Raw genomic sequence first — 26,816 nt, forward strand, 5'->3', positions numbered from 1 at the left:
CCCCGCGACGCTCTGGCTACAGCCCCGCACCCAGCCCGGCCCCCCCGCCCCGGCCCCCCAGACTTCGCCCCGCCCCCCTGCCCCGCGGCCGCAGCCCCGCCCCTCCCCGGGAGGCCCCGCCCCTCCCGGGAATGCCCCGCCCCCCACGTGACCCGCGGCGCGGCCAATCAGCGCAGCCCCTGCGCAGTTCAAACCCGCGGCGCGGAGGACGGTTGCGCTGGGCCCGCGGCTCCCGGCTCCCGGCTCCCCCCGGCTCCCCCCGGCTCCCCCCGGCTCCCCCCGGCTCCTCCCGGCTCCCCCGGGCCTCCCTCCGCCATGCCCCGCGGGGCGCGCTGACGGGGCATGGAGGGCCGGGCTGTGCCCCCCGGGCCGTACCGGGCCACCAGACTGGTGAGTGCGCGGCGCGGGCTGGCGGCGCTTCTCCCGGGCGCGTCCCGTCCTCCGCCGTCGGGAGCCCCGGCCCGTCCCCGCCCGGCGCGCCCCGAGGGCCCGACCCTCCACGGCACCGCTCCCCGCCCGGCCTAGCCACGCCCTCGGCGCTGGGCCCCGGAGACGGACCCGGTACCCGGGGTGGCAGGGGGGTCGGCCCGGGGGATAGCAGGGGGGTGGGGGACAGGCGGGGGGGGACAGCTGGGGGGGGACAGCCCGGGGAGGAGAGCTCGGGGGGGACAGCTAGACGGGGAGAGCCGGGGGGGGGGACAGCTGGAGGGGGACAGGATGGGGAGGACAGGCGGGGGGACAGCTGGGGGGGGACAGGATGGGGAGGACAGGCGGGGGGTGGACAGCTGGAGGGGGGGGGGGGACAGCCCGGGGAGGAGAGCTCGGGGGACAGCTAGACGGGGAGAGCCGGGGGGGGGGACAGCTGGAGGGGGACAGGATGGGGAGGACAGGCGGGGGGACAGCTGGGGGGGGACAGGATGGGGGGGACAGGCGGGGGGGGCAGCTGGAGGGGGACAGCCCGGGGAGGAGAGCTGGGGGGACAGCTAGACGGGGAGAGCCCCGGGGGGGACAGCCGGGGGGGGGACAGCTGGAGGGGGACAGGATGGGGAGGACAGGCCGGGGAGGACAGCTGGGGGGGGACAGCTGGAGGGGGACAGGATGGGGAGGACAGGCGGGGGGGGGCAGCTGGAGGGAGACAGCCCGGGGAGGAGAGCTCGGGGGGACAGCTAGACGGGGAGAGCCCCGGGGGGGACAGGCCGAGGAACACAGCCCAGGGGGGACAGCCCGAGGATTCAGCCCGAGGGGCACAGCTTCGCGCCGCTGCACCTGCTACCTGGAGGCGGGCGGTACCGACCCACCTGCTCTGGCCACGGCCGCACCTTTTAAAACTAGGCCCAGAAGCACAGTCGGGCTCCCCGCCCCCCGCGGGAACCAGGGTCGGGTCTGCGGGCCAGGGCTGGCGGGCAGCGCTCTTGTACTCCTCGGCCAGGTCTTTGTGCATCGACATTTTCAGTCCAAGAGGGCACAGTGCCACTGGGTGGGGGCCCTAGAGGGCGACCTCACTTCCCTGAGCCTCAGTTTCCACCTTGGTAACGTGGGGCTCGGGACGCCCACGCCCCGGAGAGGACATCCCGGGAGGACGCCGTGTGCAAGGGCCTCGTCGTCTGTGGGTCCCTGGCTGAGCCACGGCTCCGTAGGTTTCTGGGCGAAGTAAATGTAGCTCGAGGAGGTGGGAAGGAAGGAATTCTGTGTTTGCGACTCTTAAATTTTGTGCTGCGGGCGTGGGGGCCGCACAGTTCAGATGAGTGATGACATAGCTAGTAGGGGCATAGTTGGGATTAGAGGCCAGAGGTCTTGACCTCTAAGATAGGATTTCTCCACTAGAGCGATGCGATCATCTTAGCCCCCCACCACTACCACCTTGGTGCTCCAGGATTATCGCTGCCGCAAACCTGGAAGTTTGAGTTATTTGAGGGCAATTTGAAAAACAGGAGTGTCTTTTTTTCAAATGTAGGTACATCACAGTGTGATTCAATATGCAAAGGACTTAAAACTGACTTAATTTACCCGCGTGTTCTATGTTCACTATTGGAATCTTCACATAAGAAATACTGTAGTAAATACACAAGTATTTCAACACTAAAGGTAATTTATCAGTAAAACTAATGCCTGCCATGGATTTTTTTTGTCCAGCATGGTTGTTGTGAACGCAGGCTGTAGAGTCAGTGGAGCCTGGGTTTGAATGCCTGGATTCGTCACTCAGCTGTGTGACCTTGGTCCGATGATTAAATCTCTCTGTGCTTCATTTTCCTTATGTATTTCCTTATTAGTACCTATTCGTAGGATCCTGAGAATGAAAGTGAACTAATGAATGTAAAGCAGTGTCTGACACAAATGCAACTAGCATTTTACTCATATTAGTTGAGGTTTAAAAAAGAAAAAAGAATGTCTTCTCTGTTGAAGACTAAGAGGCAGGTCATTGCGGTCCTTCATTATTTGCCGGTTTCCTAAATAAGCCAACTAGCCCATGAAGTGCTTTTTAGTCAAAAACTATTACAAAGAAACACTAGTACAATACTAAAATTAATAAAGAAAAATCAATACAAAATACAAAATTTTCTGTAGTAAATAGGATGATTTCTCATGAATTTTTATGATGTAATCAGATGAAATAAAATAATTTTCTTTGATTTGTTTCAGGTCGGTAAGATATTCTTTGTTAATTTTAAAATCTATATATTTTCTTTCTGCAGTGGAATGAAATTACCACATCTTTCCGAGCAGGAATGCCTCTACGAAAACACAGGCAACACTTTAAAAAATATGGCAATTGTTTTACAGCAGAAGAAGCAGTGGATTGGCTTTATGACCTATTAAGAAATAATAACAATTTTGGTCCTGAAGTTACAAGGCAACAGACTCTCCAACTGTTGAGAAAATTCCTTAAGAATCATGTAATTGAAGATATCAAAGGCAGATGGGGATCAGAAAATCTTGATGACAACAGTCAGCTATTCAGGTACTGAACAGATAAATAATTTGCAAAACTGAATTATTTGATAAAATTTAACTCCACTTCCATAATACTTTTCCCAAAATTGCAGTTTCTTCGGAAAAAATAATGTCTTCTTTATAAAACTTACTGCTCTCAGTGCAATTAAAAGCACTCAGAAGTTAAAGTTAATTGCTGCACAATTAAGACTTTTAAGTGTTATATGTTAATAAAATAACCATTGGGACAAAAAAGAATGAGATATTATCACTTCTACATATTCTGAAGTCTATAACATTTCAAGAACAAATTGTTATTAACCTTTAGTTTCATAGATTTAAGAACCATAAGACAAATTTTCACAGGTCCTTGTATTCAAGTAACATACAACCTTATATAATCTAAGAATACATGTGGTAAAATGAATAGTAGCAAATTTTTATTAAGGACTTACATGTATCGGAAGCCCTGCTTTATGATTCACATGTTTTCTTAGTCAATCCCTGGATAGTTGAACAGGGTAGGTATTAGCTCCTCCTGGGAGCTATGAGATGAAGCCCTGAAACCAGGCTTCATTGAATCCTGTTAGATGGCTCTGACATAGGTTCCTCCACCTTGAAACTCAGGCCTTTGTCAGGTTACTCCCCTGTCCTTGCTACTGTGCCTCTCCCCGTGGAGCCTCTTGACTCCCTCAGGCCAGCACACTTGCTTTTTCTCTCACGCACACAGGACACAGGTCACAGGGTCCTTGGATTCTTAGACCCCTGCATTTTTTTCTCTGCAAAATTAGTCCTGTTCAAGTGAAATGTCTTGGAAGCTGATTCTTGCCTGTGTATCAAAGATGATTTACGCTGGACAACTAAGCTGCAATAACAAGCATATGGACAGTTCATTTTGTGTAACTCTGCAAATCCGTCCTCTCAGCTGCTGCTCAGTGGCCTCTGTGAGCGCCTTTGCTGTTAGTCATCAGTTGGCTGTTACTGGTTCTCAGGGTCCCAGGCTTACCTTTGCTTCACCTCTCTCCCTGGGCAATCTCTTGCCGTGTCTTCCCCTACTCTCCTTATAACTTTCAAACTTCCAACCCAAATATATCTCCTGGGCTTTAGACCCATTTTTTTTGCCCATTAGGCATTTCAGATATATAACAGAAAAGTCAGTGTCATCTCTTAACCTAAATTTGTCTTCTTATATCCACACCTAAGTGAATGGCACTGTCTCCCCTAGAGCTGCTTTGATTCTTTTCTTCTCCCCTTTAAATGATATTTAATTAACAAACCATGTCTGTTGTACTGCTTCAGTAGTTCTCTATCTGTCCATCCACTCTGATGGTTCTTTTTGTTAGACCATTTTTCTCTCATACCTGGAATTCTCCGTAATTCTTCAACTAGTCTCTCTGCCTCTAGTGTTTTACATTGATAACAAAATTATAAAGTACTTAGAAATAAACTTTACCAAAAATGTGTAAGGCCTTACTGGACAAAAGTATAAAATTATATTGAAGGTAGTAAGTGGAGGAAGATAGCCTGTTGATGAATCAAAAGTCATTTTTCCCCAGACTGACATGTAAATTCAGTGCATTTTCATTCAAAATTCCATTTAATTTTTTTTTTATAGAGTTTGACAAGTAGATTCTGAAGTTTATTTAGTAATATAAAAGTTCAAGGCTATTTTGAGGTGAGGAGGGGAGAATTGCCCTATTTGATATCTGGGCTTAAAGCAATTAAGTACTAATAAACAACCCATACATACGGTTGATCCTTGAATAATGCAGGGGTTACAGGTACTGACTCCTTGCATGGTTGAAAATCTGCATATAACTTTTGACTCCCCAAAACTTTACTAATAGCCTACTGCTGACCAGAAGCCTTATTAATAACATACATAACAGCACACATTTTGTATTTTTTTTAAGAGTTTATTTATTCATGAGAGACACAGAGGGAGAGAGAGAGAGAGGCAGAGACACAGGCAGAGGGAGAAGCAGGCTCCACGCAGGGAGCCCGATGCGGGACTCATCCCGGGCCTCCAGGATCATGCCCTGGGCTGAAGGCAGCGCTAAACTGCTGAGCCACCTGGGCTGCCCCATTTTGTATGTTATATGTATTATGGATTGTATTCTTACAGTAAAGGAAGCTAGAAAAAAGAAAATGTCATTAAAATCCTAAGGAAGAGAACACTTCTATCATACTGTACTATATACTTTTTTAAAAGATTTTATTAATTTATTTGACAATGAGTTTCTACAAGTAAGGATTATTGTTTTCTGAGCTCTACATAGATATAGTTAACACCTTGTACTTTGTGCCAACCACTGTTTCAGGCATGTTTATATATAATAATTCTCAAAACAAGCCTGTGAGATCTATACAAGCAATTCTCCAATGCAGCCTTTGTATTGTCACTCATCACCTAAGCAAAAGAGAACCTTCACCTGAGAGAGAGCACAAATGGGGAACAGCAGGCGGAGGGAGAAGCAGGCTCTACACAGAGCAGGAAGCCCAATGTGGGGCTCAATCCCAGCCCCTGGGATCGTTACCTCAGCCGGAGGCAGATGCTTAGCTGACTGAGCCACCCAGGCGGCCCTACTATACTGTATTTTTTTTTTTAATTGTGTATAAATGAGCTGCACTGCTCAAACCCATGTTCAAGGATCAACTGTATATGGGAAATTGGTATAAGTTATACATGGATTAACACCTAAATATGAAGGGCACCTGGGTGGCTCAGTGGTTGAGCATCTGCCTTTGGCTCGGGTCGTGATCCGGGGTTCCAGGATCAAGTCCCACATCAGGCTCTTTGCAGGGAGCCTGCTTTTCCCTATGCCTGTGTCTCTGCCTCTTTCTGTCTCTCTCATGAATAAATAATATCTTTAAAAATAAATAAATACCTAAATATGAAATGAAACTCTTATGAAGGAATATAAAAAAAGATTTTTAGGACTGTGGAATAGAAAGAATTTCTGAGATCACTAAAAACTTTTGCATATTTTTAATGTGTAAGATACAATACACCAAACCCTATATTATGTATATTAAAAGTATAAAAACATGAGCAAGAAGGAAATATACTAACTGTAAGTTAATGGCTTCCCTAAAAAAGAAAGAAAAATAGAAAAAGCAAAAAAATTCTTTGCTTTTTCAAAAAATAATAATGAAGTCTTTAGTAAAATGTTAACAATTGCTCGATTGATGATTACATACGTGGATGTTTATATTTTCTGTACTTTTTTGTATCTGAAATATTTTATTATACTGGAGCAGGGGGAAAAAGCATTATAATCAAAAAGAGTAACAGAGACAAGGTCTGGAAATCAGAACAAGCAACAAAACCCAGAAAATATTTATAAATTAAATAGCTTATCAAAGAAATCTAGAAAATGTAACTATTCTTCAACAGAATTGATCCAAGTAACTCTGAATTATTCAGATATAAAAGTTAAAATATGTATGTACAGTATAATAAGGTAAGTAGGAAACAATATTTTTTAAAGGTTTACTGGGAAAATCGATTTATGTAGAATCTTTATTCCTTGAGAATATAAATAAATTCAGTTCTTTTTGTGATGTATTTTTTTTTCTTTAGATAAACAGGCATTAAAAATCTGTTTCTGATCTCATGTTAAGTGTATATTATTCTCACACCAGATTTCCTGCAAATTCTCCGCTTAAAAGTCTTCCACGAAGGCATCCAGAATTGAGAAAAAACAGCATAGAAAACTTTTCCAAAGATAAAGATAGCATTTTTAAATTACGAAATTTATCTCGTAGAACTCCTAAAAAACTTGGATTACATTTCTCTCAGGTAAAATATCCATTTTACTAATTACTAATTTAAATATAATTACCATGTACTTAATTATAAAATCATTAAAAGTATATAAATCTTTGAAGCCAATACTGAAGTCTCTTAACCTACATTATTTTCCAAAAATATGTGTATAATTTTATCGTACAACAATAGAACCCATAGGAATAATAATAAAAATGGTAGTGAAACATAGTTGAAATAGTATTTGTATAATTTAAGACTTTTTTTTAATTGATTTGAGGGTAGTAGGGGCAGCTATGAGTGAGAGCTCTATTACCGTATGTTAACATTATTTCTCCAGCTGACACCTGCTTATAGCCTCACAGTAGACTGTTTACCAATAGAATTACGAAATACTAGGAATTACACCAGCTCAGGATTTCCTTAATTCGAGCATAACATATTAAACCAAAGTAATTTTTTTCCAGGAAAATATAGAGAAAATGAACCATGAAATAATCCATGAAGATCAAGAAAACTCAGTTGATAATAGAGAAATAAGCCGGGAAGATGTTGAAGAAGTTTGGAGATGTGTTATTCTGAGCTAGTAAGCTAAAACTAAGCCCTAACAAAGTTCCAGAGGTGTTTAGTATGTTAATTTGACATTTTTATCAAGATATACAAATGCAAAAAGGCTTAGAATGTAACCCAGATGTGTTTCTTAATAAATATTCTTGCTATAGTTCTAGTATAATAGAAATAGAATGTTTTCAGTGTGGTTTATTTTTTCTTTGAATCAAAGCTATAGCTATAGTTTGGGGTCTTATATTGGAATCCTTTCAAGGTTACTAAGATAAAAATATTTGAAAATGGATACTAAATATAAACCTTGTAAGTTTGGTTTAAGAGAAATATTCTGATGGCTTTGTTTGCCATTCTTACTCTTTCATATTTATATCCTATTCCACTTGATTTTATGGAGAAAAAGAAGTTTATATTGTTTCTTCTGTTTAGCCTGCAGACCATTTTAGGCGTGCCATCCCTGGAAGAAGTCGTAAACCCAAAGCAAGTAGTTCCTCAGTACGTAATGTACAACATGACCAATACAAGCAAACATGGAATAGTTATACTGCAAGACAAGTCAGGTTGGTATCAGTGACAGAAGTTGGAATCTTTTAAACTTGCCAATATAGATTGCAGCTCTAGGAGAGGGGCAGAGAGACTAAAAATATAAAAAGCACAATACTTTAACTGAGAGACCATCGAGGGGAGATTGTTGTTTTATCATAGATGCTTTAGTACTCATCTTATTTATTTTTTAAAGATTTAATGTATTTACTTGACAGCACACAAGCAGGGGGAGCAGCACAAACAGAAGGAAGGGCAGAGGGAGAGGGAGAAGCAAGCTCCCCATCAAGCAGGAGCCCAGAGTGGGGCTCGATCCCAGGACCCTGGGATCATGACCCAAGCAGAAGGCAGACATTTAACTGACTGAGCCACCGGTGCCCCTTTAGTAATCATTTTAAGTGAATATTATTCATACCATTATTTTAGCTACTGAGTGGTATTTATGCATAAATTTTTGGATGGCAGGACTAGACGTCCACAAGGTATGCATATAAAAATTATTAACTACATTTTAGTGAGGACCCCCAGTGTATCAGGCATTATGCTAAAGATGTAGTGATAAGAGAGAAATGGTCATGCCTTCCTGGAGCTTACATGAGTAGTTACCTATAAATTTACGTGGGTCAGGACATACATGCAAAACTGAGTTAACACACAATAAAATAAGCCCAAAGTCTCAAAGCTGATGTTTTAAAGATTACTGACTTTATTACATATACTTTTATAATGTATTAATTTTAGGTATAAGATGGAAAAATGAGGAATATAATTCAAGCCAGATGTGCTACAAAACTTAGCATTTCAAGAAATGTGTCAGTAAATCTCAAAGTGTTGCCTCATTTTTTTATATTCAGTTGCTGCCTGTAGAATTAACTGCCATGCATTACTTGAGTTTTTTCCTGTTGGCAAGAGCAAAAAGCAAAAACTTAAGAATTATGTTGCATATGTGTCTGGCTCTGGTCCAGTTCCTTCTTTCATTACCTGAAATCACAAACTTAACAGTATATTCTCTTATTCAAACTTTCTGTTCTTTATAACTGTAAACTTTTCAAGTAAAGTATGGCTTTTATGTTGGCATCAAAGAACTGCTAGATTTTGTGCAGCATATTTCAGGTAGTGGCTAATGGAAGATTTAACAAGTAAGCGTCACTGTGGAAGCACCCTAATACTCAGATTTTTAATCCTGGTAACATGCATATATATATATATATATATATACATGCGTGTGTATATATGTTTGTGGGTATAATTAGTGTAAAGTTTTAATATACTATCAAAAATAGTATGATTTACTAAACAATATAATTTTTTTTTGTATAGATGACCTTCCTCACTGGGTGTTATCTGCCATGAAGTGCCTGGCAAATTGTAAGTTAAACAAGCAAAATATGTATGTATATGTATATGTTCTCTATTCATCATATTTAATAAGAAGTAAAGGAATTTTAAAAATAATTTATAGAGGTCCTGAAAAACTTAGAGTTTGCCAATTTCTCTTGATGTTTAAAGGACAGTCTAGTGGAACTGATTGTCTTTCTGTGCGTGTGGAATATGCTGTAGAGTCCTTCGCTTTTTCTCTGCAGATGGTGGTTTTATAACTCAAGCCCATCATTTATGGCTCAGTTTTCATAAATCATAAAATCACAGGCTAGTGGATCTTAACGAACTTGTAGATGTAACCCACATCTGTTGCCTTAGTGAGGCCAATAGAGTTTAAGAAGCAGCTTGTAGGTAACGTAGCTCTTAGAAGCCGGAAAGGTTCCACCAGAACTAAAGTCGCGTGCAATCCGCCTCAGCCCCGTTGCCGTCATACGAGGCTTCCGCACTGAAGTGCTTCATGACATGCTTGTAACTCCATAAGGCCTATTAATGGGACTTTTATGTTTATGGGGGATAAAATGATCTGTCACTAATCAGCAGATCTTTTTTTTTTTTTTAGCATTTTGTTCATCAAGCTTTTTCCATAATGATCAGTGATAATTGATTTTTGAGACCCTAGTTCAAGTACCAAACACTAATTGCTTTAAAAATCTATTTTAAAATTATGCAGAAATATGTGCTTCTAAATCATCAAAAGTTAAATTTATGTGTTGATAGTTTTGTTACAAAAGGATTTTTCCAGTTCTTATGAAATGAGTGTTTTAATAATAATGTTCAAGATGGGTATATATTCCCTTGTTGTCCACTGGGTGTCAATATGACAAAATAACAGAATTAGTAGCAATACAGTAAATAATGTAAGTGAAAGAAAGATTTTATTTATCAAATTGAGGTTAAGATTTTAACTGTAAGGTCTCCTACCTTGGCTCATGGTTTGCCACTCAGATATTCACACTTTCAGGGATTTCTCTGACATCCCATGTTGAGGGATTTCTTTTTTTTTCCTTCCCTTTCTTACTAGTCCATGTTAAACCTAAATGATACCAAAGATACAATACTAGATTCCAGTTTAACAACGTATCTAGCCAGAGGTAGTATTTAGACTCGGTTATTATTTAATCCCCTATGGTAATCCTGTAACATACGGGAATCAGTGATTAATATATTCTCCCCAGTTTTTTTTCTAGAAGAGAAAGTAAGGTTTTTGAAAGTCTGATCTATAAAGAGTTATGGATTCAAACCTAGATCCTCTAACTATAAACTGTATTTTTAATTCTAGTAAAAGTGTTTGGTCTTAGAAAACTTTGTACTGATTATCAAATTTTTTTATTCTACATATTAATAATTTTTCTTATCCTCTTTAAAAAGATGTTTATTTTGCTCTACACAAAATCCCTATCAGCCTTTAAGCTATTAAATGTGTAAGATTTGCTTTCTTTAATCCTTTTCCAGTGTGTGTAACATTTGTCTGGTGATACAGAAATTTGAAGATAGGGACGCCTGGGGGGCTCCACGGTTGAGTGTCTGCCTTCGGCACAGGGCGTGACCCCGGGGTCCTGGGATCGGGTCCCGCGTTGGGCTCCTGCTTCTCCCTCTGCCTGTGTCTCTGCCTCTCTCTGTATCTCCGATGGATAAATAAACAAAATCTTAAAAAAAAAAAAAAAAAATTGGAAGACAGAGAACTTGAGAGATTATTTGGGTTTGGAAAGGGAAAGATTTTAACTTGAAAGATAGAATAGTGACTCTCAAAGCTGAGTGTGTTTCACAGTAACGAGGGAAGCCAGCCAGAGACTGATTCCTTAGGCAGTTTCATTCAGTTGATCGAACACAGCTCAGAAGATTCTTACAGTGAAGATTCCCAGATCAGCTTTTGGAAACTACTAAATTAGTGAGCCAGAAGCTAACGTTTCTAAATCAGTAATTCTTAGCTTCACCTCTATAAATTCTGGTCCGTACAGGGGAACTTCTATTATTAATAGACCTCAGGGCCCTGGGTCTTGCTGTCACTTTACACTGCTCTTGAGTTCTGGCTCAAGCTTTGCCACCGATGCCTCTTTTTGAATTGTGACAGAATTTGTTAAACTTTGCTCCTTCCTGGGTTAAAGGTTTTGTACTTTTTATAAGTATATTTAAATTTTTATTTAAAATAGGGGTGTCTGCGTGGCTTAGTGGTTGAGCATCTTTCTGCCTTTGGCTCTGGTCATGACCCCGGAGTCCTGGGATCGAGTCCCGCCTTGGGCTCTGCCTGTGTCTCTGCCTCTCTCTCTGTGTCTTTCGTGAATAAATAAATAAAATTAAAATAAATAAATAAATAAATAAATAAATAAATAAATAAATAAATAAATGACAAAATGAAATTTTATTTAAAATAAAATATATTTTACCTATTGTTTTTTGCTTCCTATTTCTTAGGGCCAAGAAGTAATGATCTGAATAATCCAACTTATGCTGGATTTGAACGAGATGTATTCAGAACAATAGCAGATTATTTTCTAGATCTCCCTGAACCTCTGCTTACCTTTGAATATTATGAATTATTTGTAAGCATTTTGGGTATGTATGTATTTTTACTTATTATTTAAATTTGTTTTATTAACATTTTCAAGTCTCCCATAATTTAAAAGATCTAAAAGTGTAGGTAAATATGAAGGTGGCATGCTATGAATTTTTTTTTTCACGCTATGAATTATTTTAAACTTTGGGAATACTTTGGTTCCTGTTATGTTGTTTTCCAATAATTCAAATATGTCATCCAATATTTGTTCTCCATATCATTTATGTGTCCTACAATTCACTTCATTTCTGACACTGACTACCTATCAAAGTTAGACCAGACCCCACCAGTTAGTGACAAAATCATCTAGTCCTGATAATAACCACCCAGAGTTAATGCAAACTCTACACATGAAAGGCTCAGCTCCACAGGGCTGCCATCCATTCAGGTACCAGGTATAAATGAGGTCCACAGGGTTACACACACTGCTGCCCAACTAACTACCAGTTTGGGAATTCCCACAACATTCCTTGGGCTTCCTAATTAATTACAAATCACAGAACTCTGGAAACTGGTTTATTTGAGGAGGACCAGTTTTTATCAAGGATACAAGTCAGGAACAGCCATATGGAAGGAGTATACAGGGCAAGATGTGGGAGTAAGGGCTGTGCAGAGCTTCCATGCCGTCTCCAGGAATGCCATCCCCCCAACCATGTCCATATGTTTACCAGCCCATAAGCTCCCTTAGTCTTGTTATTTCAGTTTCTATTGAGGTTTAATTACATAGGCATGATTGATTAGATCATTGATCATTGGTGATTGTGCTCATTCTTCAGCCCACATTCCCCTCTCTAGGGAGGTCTGAGGTAGGCTGAAAGTTCCAACCTTCTAAGCAAGACCAGCCCTAAGTTACCTCATTAGTATAAACTCAGGTGTATTCAAATAAGTGCATTATAAATAACAAGAAACTCCTATCACTCCGGAAATTCCAATCATCTTATGAGCAGTACTAGAGACAAGGACCAAATATGTAAGTTTTATTATCCTGTAGTTGTCTTATGATTAAGAGCTTTCTAATACACATAGACTGAAACCAGTTATTGTTTAATGTATTTGACTCATAATTTAGATTGTTGAAATAGATTTTAAAGTTATTTATATCACAAGTTGGAAAACCTCTAGCCAGTCTTGCACTTTGTAACTGAATGTTGCATGTGTCCTATTTAAGTGGCTTCTGAATTAAGCAACTGCTATTTGTACTATACTAACAAAGTATACTATAGTGATGCTTTATTTTTTTTAACTTTACTATTGTTTTATTTTTGTTCACCATCACACAGTTGCATCTTAATTTTTGTTTCATTTCCTGGTAGTTGTTTGTGGCTACGTCACAGTTTCAGATAGACCCAGTGGGATACATAAAATCCAAGATGATCCACAGTCTTCAAAAATCCTTCGCTTAAACAATTTGAATTCCTTCAAATCAACTGAGTGTCTTCTTCTCAGTCTACTTCATAAAGACAAAAACAAAGAAGAATCAGATACTACTAAGAGACTGCAGATAAGTGATCAAGGATTTCAAGAAAAATGTGCTAAGAAAATGCAGCTAGTTAATTTTAAAGATAGAAGAGCCAGTGCTAATGATATAGTGGGAGGAAGTTGTCATAATTTAATAGGCTTAAGTAGTATGCATGCTCTGTCCTCTAACATCAAACCAAGGTGCTATTCTTTAGAAGGAATTACAGACTTACCAGGGAGTTCAAGTAAAGAGATCTTCAGTGCCTTCCATCAATCTGTTCTGAATATAGGACAAAATAATGAGCAGCTTTTAGAGTCTAAGATCAAACAGGAATCCCTAAGGAATCTTCATTCAGAGGAAAGTAATCAGAAGTCACTCTCTGTTGGTTTTAAGAGAACCTCTACTTTGACTGTTGAAGACCAAGAGGAGTTATGTAATGGGAAATGCAAGTCAAAACAACTTTGTAGATCTCAGAGTTTACTTTTAAGAAGTAGTACAAAAAGGAATAGTTCTATCAATATGCCAGTGGCAGAAATTATCATGAAACCAGATCTTGGACAAGGCAGCACAAGTGTGCAAACAGCTATGGAAAGTGAACTCGGAGAGTCTAGTACCACAATCAATAAGAGACTCTGCAAAAGTACAGTAGAACTTTCAGAAAATTCTTTACCTCCAGCTGCTTCTGTGTTGACTGGCACACAAAGTAAGGTTGATGCTTTCAATGCATGTGATATTAACGTTTAGTGTTTACTAACTGTTCTGTTTGCCTGTCTTTTCTTCTCTGAAACTGCTTTATATTTTTCCTGCAAAAGGAAAAGTTTTTCTTGTAAAAGACTGTCATGGCACAACCAATATTTATTCTACTTACCTAAAGCACTTACTTTCTTTTACTTCATTTTAACTTCAGAGTCACTTCATTTGTAGTAGGTAAAGGATAGTAATTAATATTCAAATAGGTCATGAAGAAAATAATGAGAATCTTACCATGCTATTGAGGAATGTGGAAATTTCTAGGAATAGTTAATTATTATTATTATTTTAGTATTTATATAACTATTCTTTATGTAATTGTGTATGCTCACAGTGTGAAAGCGACTGGTGTCATTGATGATTTCTTGCGGGGGTGGGGTGTAATTTTGCCTTCTAGGTTTGCTGCAACCTCATTTAGAGAGGGTTGCCATCGATGCACTACAGTTATGTTGTTTGTTACTTCCCCCACCAAATCGTAGAAAGCTTCAACTTTTAATGCGCATGATTTCCCGAATGAGTCAAAATGTTGATATGCCCCCACTGCATGATGCAATGGGTACAAGATCACTGGTAAGTTGATTTCTTAAGGAAAGAATAAGCCCTGGTTCATACACTAAAAAAAGAAAAGAAAATCATCCAAAAGTACTACCTGAGTGATACTGTGGTCTCAAAATCCTAGATTCTTAGGATAGATAGGCTCTTAAAAGTCTGTTTCCTACTAGCAGAATGTTGGTGCATTAATCCTTTGTGCCCACTATGCTATCCTCTCATATCCTGATCTTTATCTTGTCTGATGGCTTTGCCTCTTCACTCCCAACACTTGATAATAATTGACCCAGACTCTCTGACCATATTCCACTGCTTTGTGCCAATTCTGTTCAGTGGAGAAGGAAAAGGAGATACAGGCACAGTTAAAAAAGCATAAGGGCACCATACTCTGTGAAGGAGAGAATTAATAGGAATATTGTGGTAGTGGGAAAGTTGTATTTGATGAAATACATGAATTAGGGGAGCACATCACTGTGGGCAAGAAATTGGGACAAACTACTGTGAAGCAGCCTCAGACTCCATAAGAGGATGAGAGTGGAAGCATTTTATACAGATATTGATTGGAAATGAGCTTAAAATAGTATCTAATCTCTCTATCTCTCTCCTTCTCCCTCTCTCTTTTCAAGAGCTGCCACTCCCTCGGTGCAGCTTAAAATGGTGTTGCTGCAGCGAGGAACCTGGAGCTGAACTCTATTCTCATTAGGGCCGGTTCTTTAACGACGATAGACCTGATGTAAAGAGGAAGAATTATTCTTGGGTAATTGTGACACCATTAAAAAGCAGAGAGGAGTTTGTAGGGGAATATATTTTAAGAGACATGATTAGTAAGGAGATAATTTCAGTTTTATACTTCTTGAGTTTGAGTTTATACGACATCAACTGAAATTTATCCAACAGACTATTAGGAATGTGAGCCTGATGAAGAAAGACCAGGGCAGAAGGCATTGTTTGGAGAAAGGTGGTAGTTGGAGCTTTGACAATAAATGAGCTCTAAAGCTAGGAAAGAAGAATAAAAAGCTGAGGACTGAGTCTTGGAAGGGGAGAGGTACAAACGTCTGATGTGTAGGAATAAAACCAAAAATATTTCAGTTCAATACATGGGTTCCTCGTCTATTATCTACAAAATACTTAGAATTCTGATAACTATTTTAGAATGAGGTATGTGTTTGTGTATATCATACTTCATGGGTAATATGGGTATGAATGGGAGTACATGAATTTTGAAATACAAAATTTATCCCAGGATTTGAAGATTCTTTATGATGGAAAATAAATATGCCTTGTCTTTAAAGACTGATGGAGTAAGGATTAAAAGCTGTTTTCCAGAGTTCCAAGAGCTAAATGCTACCAACCTCATAACCACTAATGTTTACGTGTTATGTGTTCTCCTGGCTTGTGTTTTATGGGTTAATTTAATGTAATAAGTCATTGTTCTTTAACATTCTTTAAGTGACATACCTATATGACACTAAGAGAAAATGTTTAATTTTAGACAAAATTAAAGAAAAAACGAAGTCTTTTATGATCCTTTGGAGGTCTATTAAGGAAATACTTTATAAGTGCTTTAAAAAGAATACAGATTCTCCTTATTTTTAAGCTGAAGTCTGCTTATCCCTTTATCTCAGTACTTCAGCATGATAGATAGCCAAAAATTACTGATACTCTTATTTATTATATAAAGCCTTAGGTTTTTTTAAATTCATGTCTTTTAATATGTTTCTAGATGATACACACGTTTTCTCGATGTGTGCTGTGCTGTGCCGAAGAAGTGGATCTTGATGAGCTTCTTGCTACAAGATTAGTTTCTTTCTTAATGGATCATCACCAGGAAATTCTTCAAGTACCCTCTTACTTACAGACTGCAGTGGATAAACATCTTGACTACTTAAGAAAGGGCTATGTATGTATTGTAAATCTTAAAATTCTCTGCATTAGTCAGTTACAAGTGGCAAATTCATCTCAAACTAGCCTAATTAAAAAGGAAGAATTTATCAGCTCACATAAACAACCTCTAAAAGTCAGGAATATAGACAGAATCTAGAGACTCAAATAGCAATAAAGCTGTTTCTGTCTTTTCATCTCTTATTTCCATTGTGCTCCTGTAGTTAACAAATGGCTCTTCCACATGATACAGGGCTTGTGGCTGATTAAAGCCTTTAAGTCACAGACTTATATTTTTAATTTAAAGGAGAAAAGAACTACCCCTTCACCTACCAATTTGAAAAGTTCTTCACATGGACTCTGAGTGGCCCAACCTAGGCTAAATACACATCCTTTACATGATTGAGGGTGAGTGCGTTGGGGACAGCGCCATACTCTGGCTCTACATAGATTGGAAGGGAACTTGTTCTTCAAAAAAGGTGAGGACAGGGCACCTGGGTGGCTCAGTCAGTTAAGTATCTGACTCTTGATTTCACCTCAGGTCATGATTTCAGGGTCGTGAGATCAAGCCCCCCATCGGGCTCCATACTCCGTGTACAGCCTGCTTGTCCCTCTCCTCTGCTTCTCCTCGCGTGCTCATACTCTCTCTAGCTCTCAAAAACATAGAATCTTTAAAAAAGAAAAACGGTGAGGATAGTGAAGCTGAAATGGGAAAGAACTATTACAAGAGGGAGAGAAGGAGAATGCTGAGTAGCTAAAAACAATAGATGTCTATTATATTCAATCTTTGGCTTCCCGGCATATATATTCCTGTTTCTTCCCATTGGTACCATCCAAACATTGCCGTGGCTTCTCGTAATAATCCTTACAATTTCCTTCGGTTGTCAGCAGATGTTACAGTATCTGCCCATGCTCCTACACCTCAAAAACAGTAAAGGAATACTAATACTGTGTCAGAACATTAATGTTTTAAAGTGAATTAAAACATCACTCTATTTTTGTTGTTTTGTAGTTAAAAGAATGAAATGAGCGGTTAATGGCCATAATGATGATGGATGCCTTTACTTAATATTTATTCTGTGCTAAGCACTATATATACGTTATCTCATGTAATCCCCATTTTACAGATGAGGAAACAGACTAAGAGAAGCAAAATAATTTAATGAAGGCTACAAAGCTCGTAGATTGTGGGTCTTCAGATTCTGGGATTTATCTGTTACTCTACTGAATAATACAGTAGTATATTATACAGTTTCCCTGAAGTGTTGAATGTTTGGTGGCAAAACGATACTAAATCTCATCAAAAGAACCCTCAGCAAATAGGAACATGAACAGAATTAATAGACTTGGACTATATCATTTTGTTCACAACAGATTAAGAATCCTGGAGATGGACTGATTGTTCCTTTGCCAACGTATTCATACTGTAGACAAATTAGTGCTCAGGAGTTTGATGAACAAAAAGTGTCTACCTCACAAGCTGCAATTACAGAGCTTTTGGAGAATATTATTAAAAACAAAAGTTTGCCTCTAAAGGAAAAAAGGAAAAAACTAAAACAGGTAAGGGAATGAATAATTTCTCAATCATGTAAATATTTTTCAATATGCTCTTGCTGATTGTTATTTAATAACATTTAGAATCTAATTTCTCATTTTAATGTTTTAGATTTTAGATACTATATATATAGGCCACCTGTATATCCTACCTGCCTGTCTTTACTCTTTATCCTGAATAATAAAAATAGTAATAACAGATACTCTTTCTTAACTTCTAATGATTATAGTTTAGGTTAGTTTGGGAAAACAATTATAACATTTTGATTATAATACATAGCTTTTTACTGGCTCATTTTTACCATTTAGAATTTTTATCTCCATCAAAATCCAGTAGCAACATGATTCTGGAAAGTTTAATTCCAGATCTGAGATACTCAAATAGGAAATATACTAGATCATTCTGACCTTCGTAGAGGTCACCAATGGGAAGGAAGATCTGGAATTTAGGAGGAGAATACATCCCAAGAGAATCCTAGACCATTAATGCTAACTTGGATCTAAGAAATCTTACATTATACCTTTCATATATGAGAAAGCAAAGGGAGGGCAGGATAAATTGAAAGGATGCTCACTTCTGAAATACATGTTTGAGAAAGGCACTGAATTCTTCTAAAATGTTGGACACTGGATTTCAGCTAGGATAATAAATGTAAAAGACCCTCTAATTTCTTACCTCACTTTTAAGTTTCAGAAGGAATATCCCTTGATATATCAGAAAAGATTTCCCACCATGGAGAGTGAAGCAGTACTTTTTGCTGACAAACCTACAATCAAACAACCTATGCTAATTTTAAAAAAAACAAAGTTTCGTAGTCTAAGATACTGAATTAAAAATCATGGTGTAATACTTGTGGAACTTTGGTAAATGAAGCCATATCTAAGAATCAAGCTTCTATAAAAGAAGTCTATTTATTAATAAGGTTTTTGTAAATAAAATATATATATATATAAAGAGGTACCAAAGTAATTTTTTTATCAATGTAAGACTGCTAAGAAACTAATACGTCTCAACTGAGAGCAAATAACAAAAGTGGTACCAGACACTTTAACCAGAAACAAACAACACCTGTAAAGGTTGTTGTGGGATGTGCCAAAATTTTACTTACTTGAATTTTAAAGACTGGCATGTTCATCAAGATTAAGCTGTAATTCTGTTTTTAAAAGAGATTAACTTTATCTGCACAGTGCTTGTGAATATTGGCTAAAGTACTAGTTGTTAAGGGGTACTTTTGTTTCTAAGTATAAGAATGTGAAGAATATTGGAAAATTCAGTGAATTCTCTATGCTAAATGTTGCATTCTTTTGTATATTATTTTTCTACTTTTGATCTATTTACGTATGTGTGTATTTTTAAGATACGTGCATGTAAGTCTTCAGTTTGCTTTAAACATTTATCTCAACTGCTTCAGTCATTCAGTTTTTCAATAAATATCTTTTGCATCCTTATGTTCATGTATGTACTAGAAGATTGTGGTGTAAAAGAAGTATAAGGCAATCGTGTATTCATTCAAAAGATATGTATGTAGCAATCACTATGTGCCTTTTATTTTTCCAATATGGAGAGACAGTGTTGAATGAATCACAAAAATCTCTTCCCTTATTTATTTTCTAATCAAGGGAGATGTACCTACCAGATACTTAAAATAACAATATATACCCTGAAATCAAGTCAGGCAAAGGCCTACAGCTGAAGACTGATCTCCTCAGTTGTGTAATAATAGTTCTCTAAGCTAATGTTTTCAAACAGTTGCATGTTAGAATCTCCTGGAAAGTTTTAAGACTATAGGCTCAGGCCCTACCTTGTATCAATTAAATCCAAGTTTTAAGAGATGGTATATAGGGATCAGTATTTTTCAAACTTTCTGGGCAAGTCCAATATTCAGCCAACTTAGAATCAGTCTCTAAACATTTTTATAAGCATTTAAGTAAATGCCAAGCTGCTGGCACACTGGCTTTATTTCATTGGAAGAAAATGCAAATTTTAAGTGCTTATCATCTTACCACAAAATTATTCATATTTCTGCTTTGCTGACCAAGTACCAACTTGAAGCAGTTTTTCTTCCATATTTTACTCCAAGATTGTTTAATATCAAAAAAATAAAAAAAATAAAAAAATAAAAAAATAAAAAAAAAAGATTGTTTAATATCCATTCCTTGTGTGTAAAGACATGTACATAGTGTCTGGAATGTCATAGACACTTGCTATTCAAGAACTTGATTTCTCAATGTAATGTGCTATATAAAATGACGGTGTTTCGTTTGTAATTACTATTTTTTTTATTAAAAACCTAGACAGAAAATGATGACTATTCTTTTGCCCTTAGCTATAAAGTTAAAGAACCAAATTAGATCTTTTTTCAAGGTGTTTGTATAATAAAACTTTTCCTATTTAAAGGTGTGTAATGGGGCGCCTAGGCGGTTCAGTCTGTTAAGGTCTAACTCTTGTTTCAGCTCAGGTCATGATCTCAAGGTTTTGAGATCTAGCCCCACTTCAGGCTCTGCTCTGGGTGTGAGGCCTGCTTGAGACACTCCCTCTCCCTCTCCCTCTGCCCCTACTCTCATTGTGCTGTCTTTCTCACTCTCTGTCTCTCAAATAAATAAATAAAAATAAATAAATAAACAAATAAATAAATATTTTTTTGAGTAAGGATTTGTAATGTGAATTCTGTTGCATATCGAGGTAAAAATTGTGGAATTTATAACAATTATTTTTTGTATTTATTGATATTAAATACATAAATATGTAAAGACATAGTAACTTTTTATCTGCACTAACGTGCATGCAACTGAAATCACAAAATTGGTGTAACGGTTTAATAACATGAATTATGGAGTCAGATTTGAATTTTACTGTGCTGTATTGTGTAACCTCAGACAAATTACTTAACTGCTCAGAATTCTACTTTCCTTATCTATTGCTAAAGATTATACTAGTACCTCTCTTTTAGGGTTGTTGTGAGAATTAAATAGGATAGGTGAGAGTTAGATGACAAAAACTCGATTGGATGCCTGGCTCATGGGGGTTAATCAGTTTAAAACAGCCTGCCAGCAAGTGCAGAAAACCCCTAGACTTAGAAACTCCCATGGCAACTCTCTCAGGTCCCCTCCCTCTTTGGGAGCTTTGTACTCTGTTATTTGATAAACTTTACCGTCACTCAATAAGCCTTTTTTTGCGGCCCACCACTCTGACTGGTCTACCTCTTCATTCTTTGAAGCAGTGTGACCAAGAGCTGCAGGCACCAAAGGAAAAGGAAATCCTGCAACAGCATTTTTAATTTCTGCCTGATTAGATTTTAGTTGTTTTATTTCTAGAGTAAGGGATTCTCTAGTGTCTTCTATGCTTTTTCCCAAGCCCAGTTAGCATCTTTATAATCATTGTTTTAAATTCTACTTTAGACATTTTACTTCTGTCCATATTGATTTATTCCCTGGCAGTGACTACTACCTCCTGTTCTTTCTTTTGGGGTGAATTCCTCCATCTTATTATGTCCAAAAAAGAACAGAAGAAAGAGAAAAGGCAATAACAACAACAGAAAAAAAAAAAAAAAAAAAAAGGAAAACAAAAAAAAAGAAAAAGTCAAAACAAGAAACAAGACAGAACAAAATAATAAACTAGACCCTGGGTGTATTTTGGTCTGCTTGTTAAAAGAATCTAGGTCCCAAAATAGGAAAGAAAAACATATATATACAATATAAAATTAAATAAAATACAATGAAAGGAAGCCGGGATGCCTAGGAGGCTCAATGGTTAAGCATCTGCCTTCAGCTCAGGGTGTGATCCTGGAGTCCCGGGATTGAGTCGCGCATCAGGCTTCCTGTGGGGAGCCTGCTTCTCCTGCTGCCTGTGTCTCTGCCTCTCTCTCTCTGTGTGTCTTTCATGAATAAATAAAATCTTAAAAAAATAAAAAGGAAGCCAAAAGTAAAGTATATATAGATATATAAATAAAAATTTTAAAAATTAAAAAGGCATTGAAAGAAAAAAAATAGCTGAAAAAATAAAACTGGAAGACTAAAGAATCATCTTAAAAACATGAATGCTATATACCATTGCCCCCAAGAGCTAAAGTTTTGCAGTTCTCCATGATCAGTAACCGTGGTGCTAGCCATTTGTTCCTGCCAGTATTCTGGAGGTGGGGCTTGTGCTGATTCTCAGGTGCCCTTGCAGTGTAGAAATGTGCCTCCCTGGCCAGGGGCAGGGCTCAGTGTAAGTGGCTCTGGATTCTACTCTGTGGTGTTTTGCTCCCTGAAGACTTTGAGCACCAATGGGGGGGATGAAAATGGTGGTGCCCTCTTCTCTAGCCCTGGAGCTGAAAGTTTACACCCCCACTCTTCATTGAGCCTCACAGAAAAGTAGTCCGTCACTTTCTCTCCCTGGTTTCCATCCAAACAGTGTTCACCCAGCCTGTGACTGAGCTCCAAATCTCCAAATTTCATAGACTCCCCCAGCTTGGACCTGCACTGTTCACAAAGCTCCACACTTTTAAAAATTCAACAAAAGCCAGCATTCAACAATGTCCAGCATCTAATAAAAAAATTACTAGACATGAGCTTTTATGCATTCATTTCATAATAGATATAATATTGAACATTATGCTGTGTATCTGAAAGTAGTATGTCTTTTGCCAATACAGTTCAATAGAAAAGTAATAATAAAAAGAAAAGAAAATTACCAGACATGCAAAGGAACAGAAAATCTATTACCCACGACCAGGGGAAACATAACCCCTGGTATGTTTGATCAGTCAATAGAAACATACCAGGAATGACAGAGATAATGGAATTAACAAACACTTTAAATAATTATTATAAGTATATTGTAGAATACAAAGGAAATAGGGAATATAGTGATAGAATGAAAGATATCAAAAAGATCCAAATAGAAGCTGTAAAGATTAAAAATACAATACCCCAAATGAAAAATCTGTGTAATGAAATTAAGAGCAAATTAGGCACAGCAAAAGAAAAGGTCTGTAAACTTGAAAAACCCATAGACCCTACCCAAAATAAGGAAACAAAACTGAAAAAAATAAAATTACAAAGCCTCAGTGAGCTGTGGGAAAGTATGACATTGAATAATGCGTCCAATAGGAGCCTGGAGGGGCACAGTTGGGTTAGGGTCCAACTCTGGTTCTGGTTCAGGTCATGATCCCATTAGTCAGTTGAGGGATACAGCCCCACGACAGTGTCCTCACTCAGTGGGGAGTCTGCTTGAGGATTCTCCCTCTGCCTCTCCCCGCTTGCATGCACACATGTGTGCTTCTCTCTGTCTCTGTCTCTGTCTCTCTCAAATCTTAAAAAAAAAGAAAAAAAGAATCAAAATGTAGGAATGAGAAAGAAAAAGGGAGGACATAAAAATTACTGGCCACAAGTAATGGCTCCATTTTTTCTAAATGTGATGAAGATCATAAGCCCACAGAAACTCATATAACCTCCAGCAAAAGAAACAAAACTCCACAAGACACATATAACCAGATGACTGAAGACTGCTGATAGAGCATCCAGAGAAAAACATTTTATACAGAAAAATAAAAGTGACAGTAGAATTCTTGCAAAAACCTGCAAACCCAGAGAACAACTGGATGATACCATTTTAGATTGGCCATCCTGGCTGAGGGTCGGGGGCAGTTCTGCCCCACAAAGCTTTAGGCAGGGACTATCAGCCCTTTCCCAGCCGCCGCTGATGTTCCCTCCTCGCGGGCCAGCCATCGGCTGAGCCAGCTCCACAGTTCTATGTATTTAGTCATCTTCCTGGGACTGCTCTTAGTTCTCCCCTGGGTCACATATTCCCCATATTTTGAGACAAATATTTGCACAGGAGGTTACTGGGAAGTAAACTCAAAAACACGTGGAAGAAAGTGACAAGTGACGAGCGGGCTGGGGTTAAAAGAAAAAGTTAAACCGCGATGCAGTTGCAACAGAGGCCTCAGCTGACCCCCGAGGGGCTCTGAAGCGGAGCTGACTCTTCAGAATTGTCCCCAACTCAGAGAAAGGGCTGGGCCTTTGTACCTTTCCGTAAACCAGTCACTGAATATGGGTTGATTCTGAAGAGGAGGTATAACCTCCTCTGCCTGCAGGCCTGTGTGGACACCGCACCGAGGATCCCTGGCATTAAAATGACAAAAAAAAAAAAAAAAAAAAAGAAAGAAAGAAAAGAAAAGAAAGAAAAGAAAAGAAGAAAAGAAAGGAAAAAAAGAAAAGAAAAGAGGAAAAAGAAAAGAAAGAAAAGAAAAAAAAGAAAAGAAAGAAAGAAAAGAAAAGAAGAAAAGAAAAGAGAAAAGAAAAGAAAAAAAAGAAAAGAAAAGAAAAGAAAGAAAAGAAAAAAAGGCAGGGGGGGTAGTAAGGTGGGGGGAAGGATTTGTGTTAATATGAGAGAGAGGGCAGAGCGAGGAGAGGTGGTGAAAACCAATTTTCAGTTATTTCTTTAGTGTTTACTAATGTTAACTTCCCTTGTTAAAAGATAAGGTCTGTCTGTTGTAGATGATTTGGGAATGAGCGTTTAAATCACCCACAGTCTTGTCAACCAGAGTCAACCCTATGAAAATCTTAGAGCTCTTTCTCCAGTGTCTCTAAAGAAAGTGGCTCTCTTGGTCTTCTAAAACTTTGACCGTTGGCTCGGATTAAGGACTGATGATGGTTTTCCCTGAAAGTTCATGGTGAAGCTAAAACTACCATGACTAAGACCTGCCGTTCTTGTTCACCCCGCCCAATGCCTCAGACTTTGTGTTTGTGGATCTTCATCAGCTTCAGACTGTAGAGGCTGCCTCCACCCTTGGAGCTTAGCAGGCTCCGTGTCTCCCGCGGGCCTACTGAGCCCATCTGTCAAGCAGCACGTCCGGCGCCAGCGGAGTCCAGGTTCCTTTCCCTTGCCCAGCTGGTTGTTCTGGTGTCCCCTGCACGAGGACTTGTAATCCACCTACTGCTGGCCTAGAACGTCATCCCGCGTCATACTGTTCGCTCCCTTGAAAATTAAGTCTCCACATCAGGCCATAAATTGGGCGGGATTACACGATTTATAAATCACCCAAGTGTTGGTTGAATCTAACTTTCGGGTTCACTGTTGGAGAATTCCTAAAATGACTATCTTTTGTTCTGTTTTTGTTTGAACCATTAGTAAGTGTGGTGGTGGTGACACGGGCAGCAGTGCCATCTGCAGGTCTCCTCGACGCAGCTCGTATTAGTCCCTGGGATTCTCAAAAGGGATTGGAGTCTACTGAGTATTTATGGCTTTATAATGTCAAATATAAAGTGATACTAGGCATAAATTTAAGAAGCACACACTTACCGGTACAGATCCCTGCGACGGGTTGTTTAAACCACTGAGCTGATGTCAGTTGTCATATTCATATTTATCGCCAAAATAATCGCCAACATAACCTACAGGACCTACAATGCACGTTGAACGAACATTAATTTTTGGATCATACAGCACTGGGTTCTAATTGTGGCTCCGTTACTCACCAGCCGTGTGACATTAAAAATTTTAATCTCTTTGACATGAAGTTTCCTTATTTATTAAATGAGAATCGTGCTCCGTCCCTGACATCTTTGAGAGCTGAAACAAACTCACATGTATGAAGCGCCTCAACGTGCAGCCGACGTGGCCCAGTGACCAGTAGTTCCCTTTCCCTTAAAATCAAAACAAACAAACAATCTAAAGACGCCGCCTTTGTACCCAGGCAAGCTAAGAGCTGTAAACTATACCATTACTGGGGCACCTGGGGGCTCGGCAGTGGAGCGTCTGCCTTCGGCCCAGGGTGTGACCCCGGGGTCCTGGGATCGAGTCCCACACTGGGCTCCCCACGGGGCGCCTGCTTCTCCCTCTGCCTCTACTTGTTGCTCCACCTGCTTCTGCTTCCTCATGCTCACTCTCCCTCTGCCAAATAAGTGAATAAATTCTTAAAAGAAAAAAAAATATATATATATATGCTATTAACTTTTGGGGGAAAATGGAGTTTGAAAGAACTGTCTTCATAGGATACTTATTATTCCCCCTGTCCTTTGTTTTCATTTTTACGTCTTTTAAATTTTAAATCTATATAGACTACTTGCAAAGAATATTTCTGCAGGATAGTTACAAGAAATCGTAAACAGTGATTGCTGAATTTGGGGGGTATGAAGGCTTATTTTTTAATGTGTATAACTTGGGAGCTGTTCTAAATTCCATCATGTACAACATTTTTTTTTCAAATAAAAGCAAATAAATATAAATATCTGAAAAAGGAAAATATATGAGATTATCCATATAAAAAAAAGTGGGGGGGATCCCTGGGTGGCTCAGCGGTTTAGCACTGCCTTTGGCCCAGGGCGAGATCCTGGAGTCCTGGGATCGAGTCCAGCGTCGGGCTCCCCGCATGGAGCCTGCTTCTCCCTCCTCCTGTGTCTCTGTGCCTCTCTCTCTCTCTGTCTATCATGAATATATAAATAAATAAATCTTTAAAAAAAAAGGGGGGGGTAGCCCGGGTGGCTCAGCGGCTTAGTGCTGCCTTCGGCCCAAGGCCTGATCCTGGAGGCCTGGGATAAAGTCCTGCATCGGGCTCCCCGCATGGAGCCTGCGTCTCCCTCTGCCTGTGTCTCTGCCTCTCTCTTGCTGCATCTCTCATGAATAAATACATAAAATCTTTAAAAAAAAAAAAAAAAAAACGAGTAATCACTTCTCCCTGCCCCCAAATCTTTTCTTCTCCCTCTCAATGAAGCAGGACCGAAAGGGAGAAGGCCTCACCGACGATTCAGACTTGGGATAGACTCTCTGAGGCCGTAGGCTGTCCTCTGAAGGAGCTGGATCCTGCAGCAGACGATCACTCCCATGCGTAGACGTTTAGATGCAGAACTCAGGAAAATCTTTGCCTTCGGGGGGAGAAAGCTCACGTGGGTACAGCTAC

The 26,816-nt window shown here is 39.3% G+C and overlaps 1 protein-coding gene across 2 annotated transcripts; it reads left to right on the plus strand.

Moving 5' to 3' along the window:
- The first annotated feature begins 244 nt into the window (after positions 1-244).
- Positions 245-20,498, plus strand: DEPDC1 (DEP domain containing 1). Of its 2 annotated transcripts, XM_041747171.1 has the most exons (12): positions 245-390; positions 2,694-2,959; positions 6,577-6,733; positions 7,168-7,286; positions 7,694-7,824; positions 9,128-9,175; positions 11,600-11,740; positions 13,055-13,903; positions 14,348-14,520; positions 16,223-16,399; positions 17,755-17,940; positions 18,623-20,498. In XM_041747171.1, the coding sequence occupies exons 1-12, from the start codon at positions 343-345 to the stop codon at positions 18,761-18,763; spliced, it is 2,436 nt and encodes an 811-aa protein (XP_041603105.1). In that variant the 5' UTR covers positions 245-342; the 3' UTR covers positions 18,764-20,498. The 2 variants fall into 2 exon arrangements, with proteins under 2 accessions (XP_041603105.1, XP_041603106.1); XM_041747172.1 differs by lacking the exon at positions 13,055-13,903.
- Positions 20,499-26,816: the final 6,318 nt, after the last annotated feature.

Source organism: Vulpes lagopus, chromosome 3 (assembly GCF_018345385.1).
Source record: "Vulpes lagopus strain Blue_001 chromosome 3, ASM1834538v1, whole genome shotgun sequence".
NCBI lineage: Eukaryota > Metazoa > Chordata > Mammalia > Carnivora > Canidae > Vulpes > Vulpes lagopus.

Excerpts from the sequence above, each read along its gene's own strand:
- DEPDC1 (XM_041747171.1), top strand. The coding sequence starts at position 343 with ATGGAGGGCCGGGCTGTGCCCCCCGGGCCGTACCGGGCCACCAGACTG. Across the intron at positions 14,521-16,222 it reads CAATGGGTACAAGATCACTG|ATGATACACACGTTTTCTCG; the intron begins GTAAGTTGATTT and ends ATATGTTTCTAG. Across the intron at positions 16,400-17,754 it reads ACTACTTAAGAAAGGGCTAT|ATTAAGAATCCTGGAGATGG; the intron begins GTATGTATTGTA and ends TGTTCACAACAG.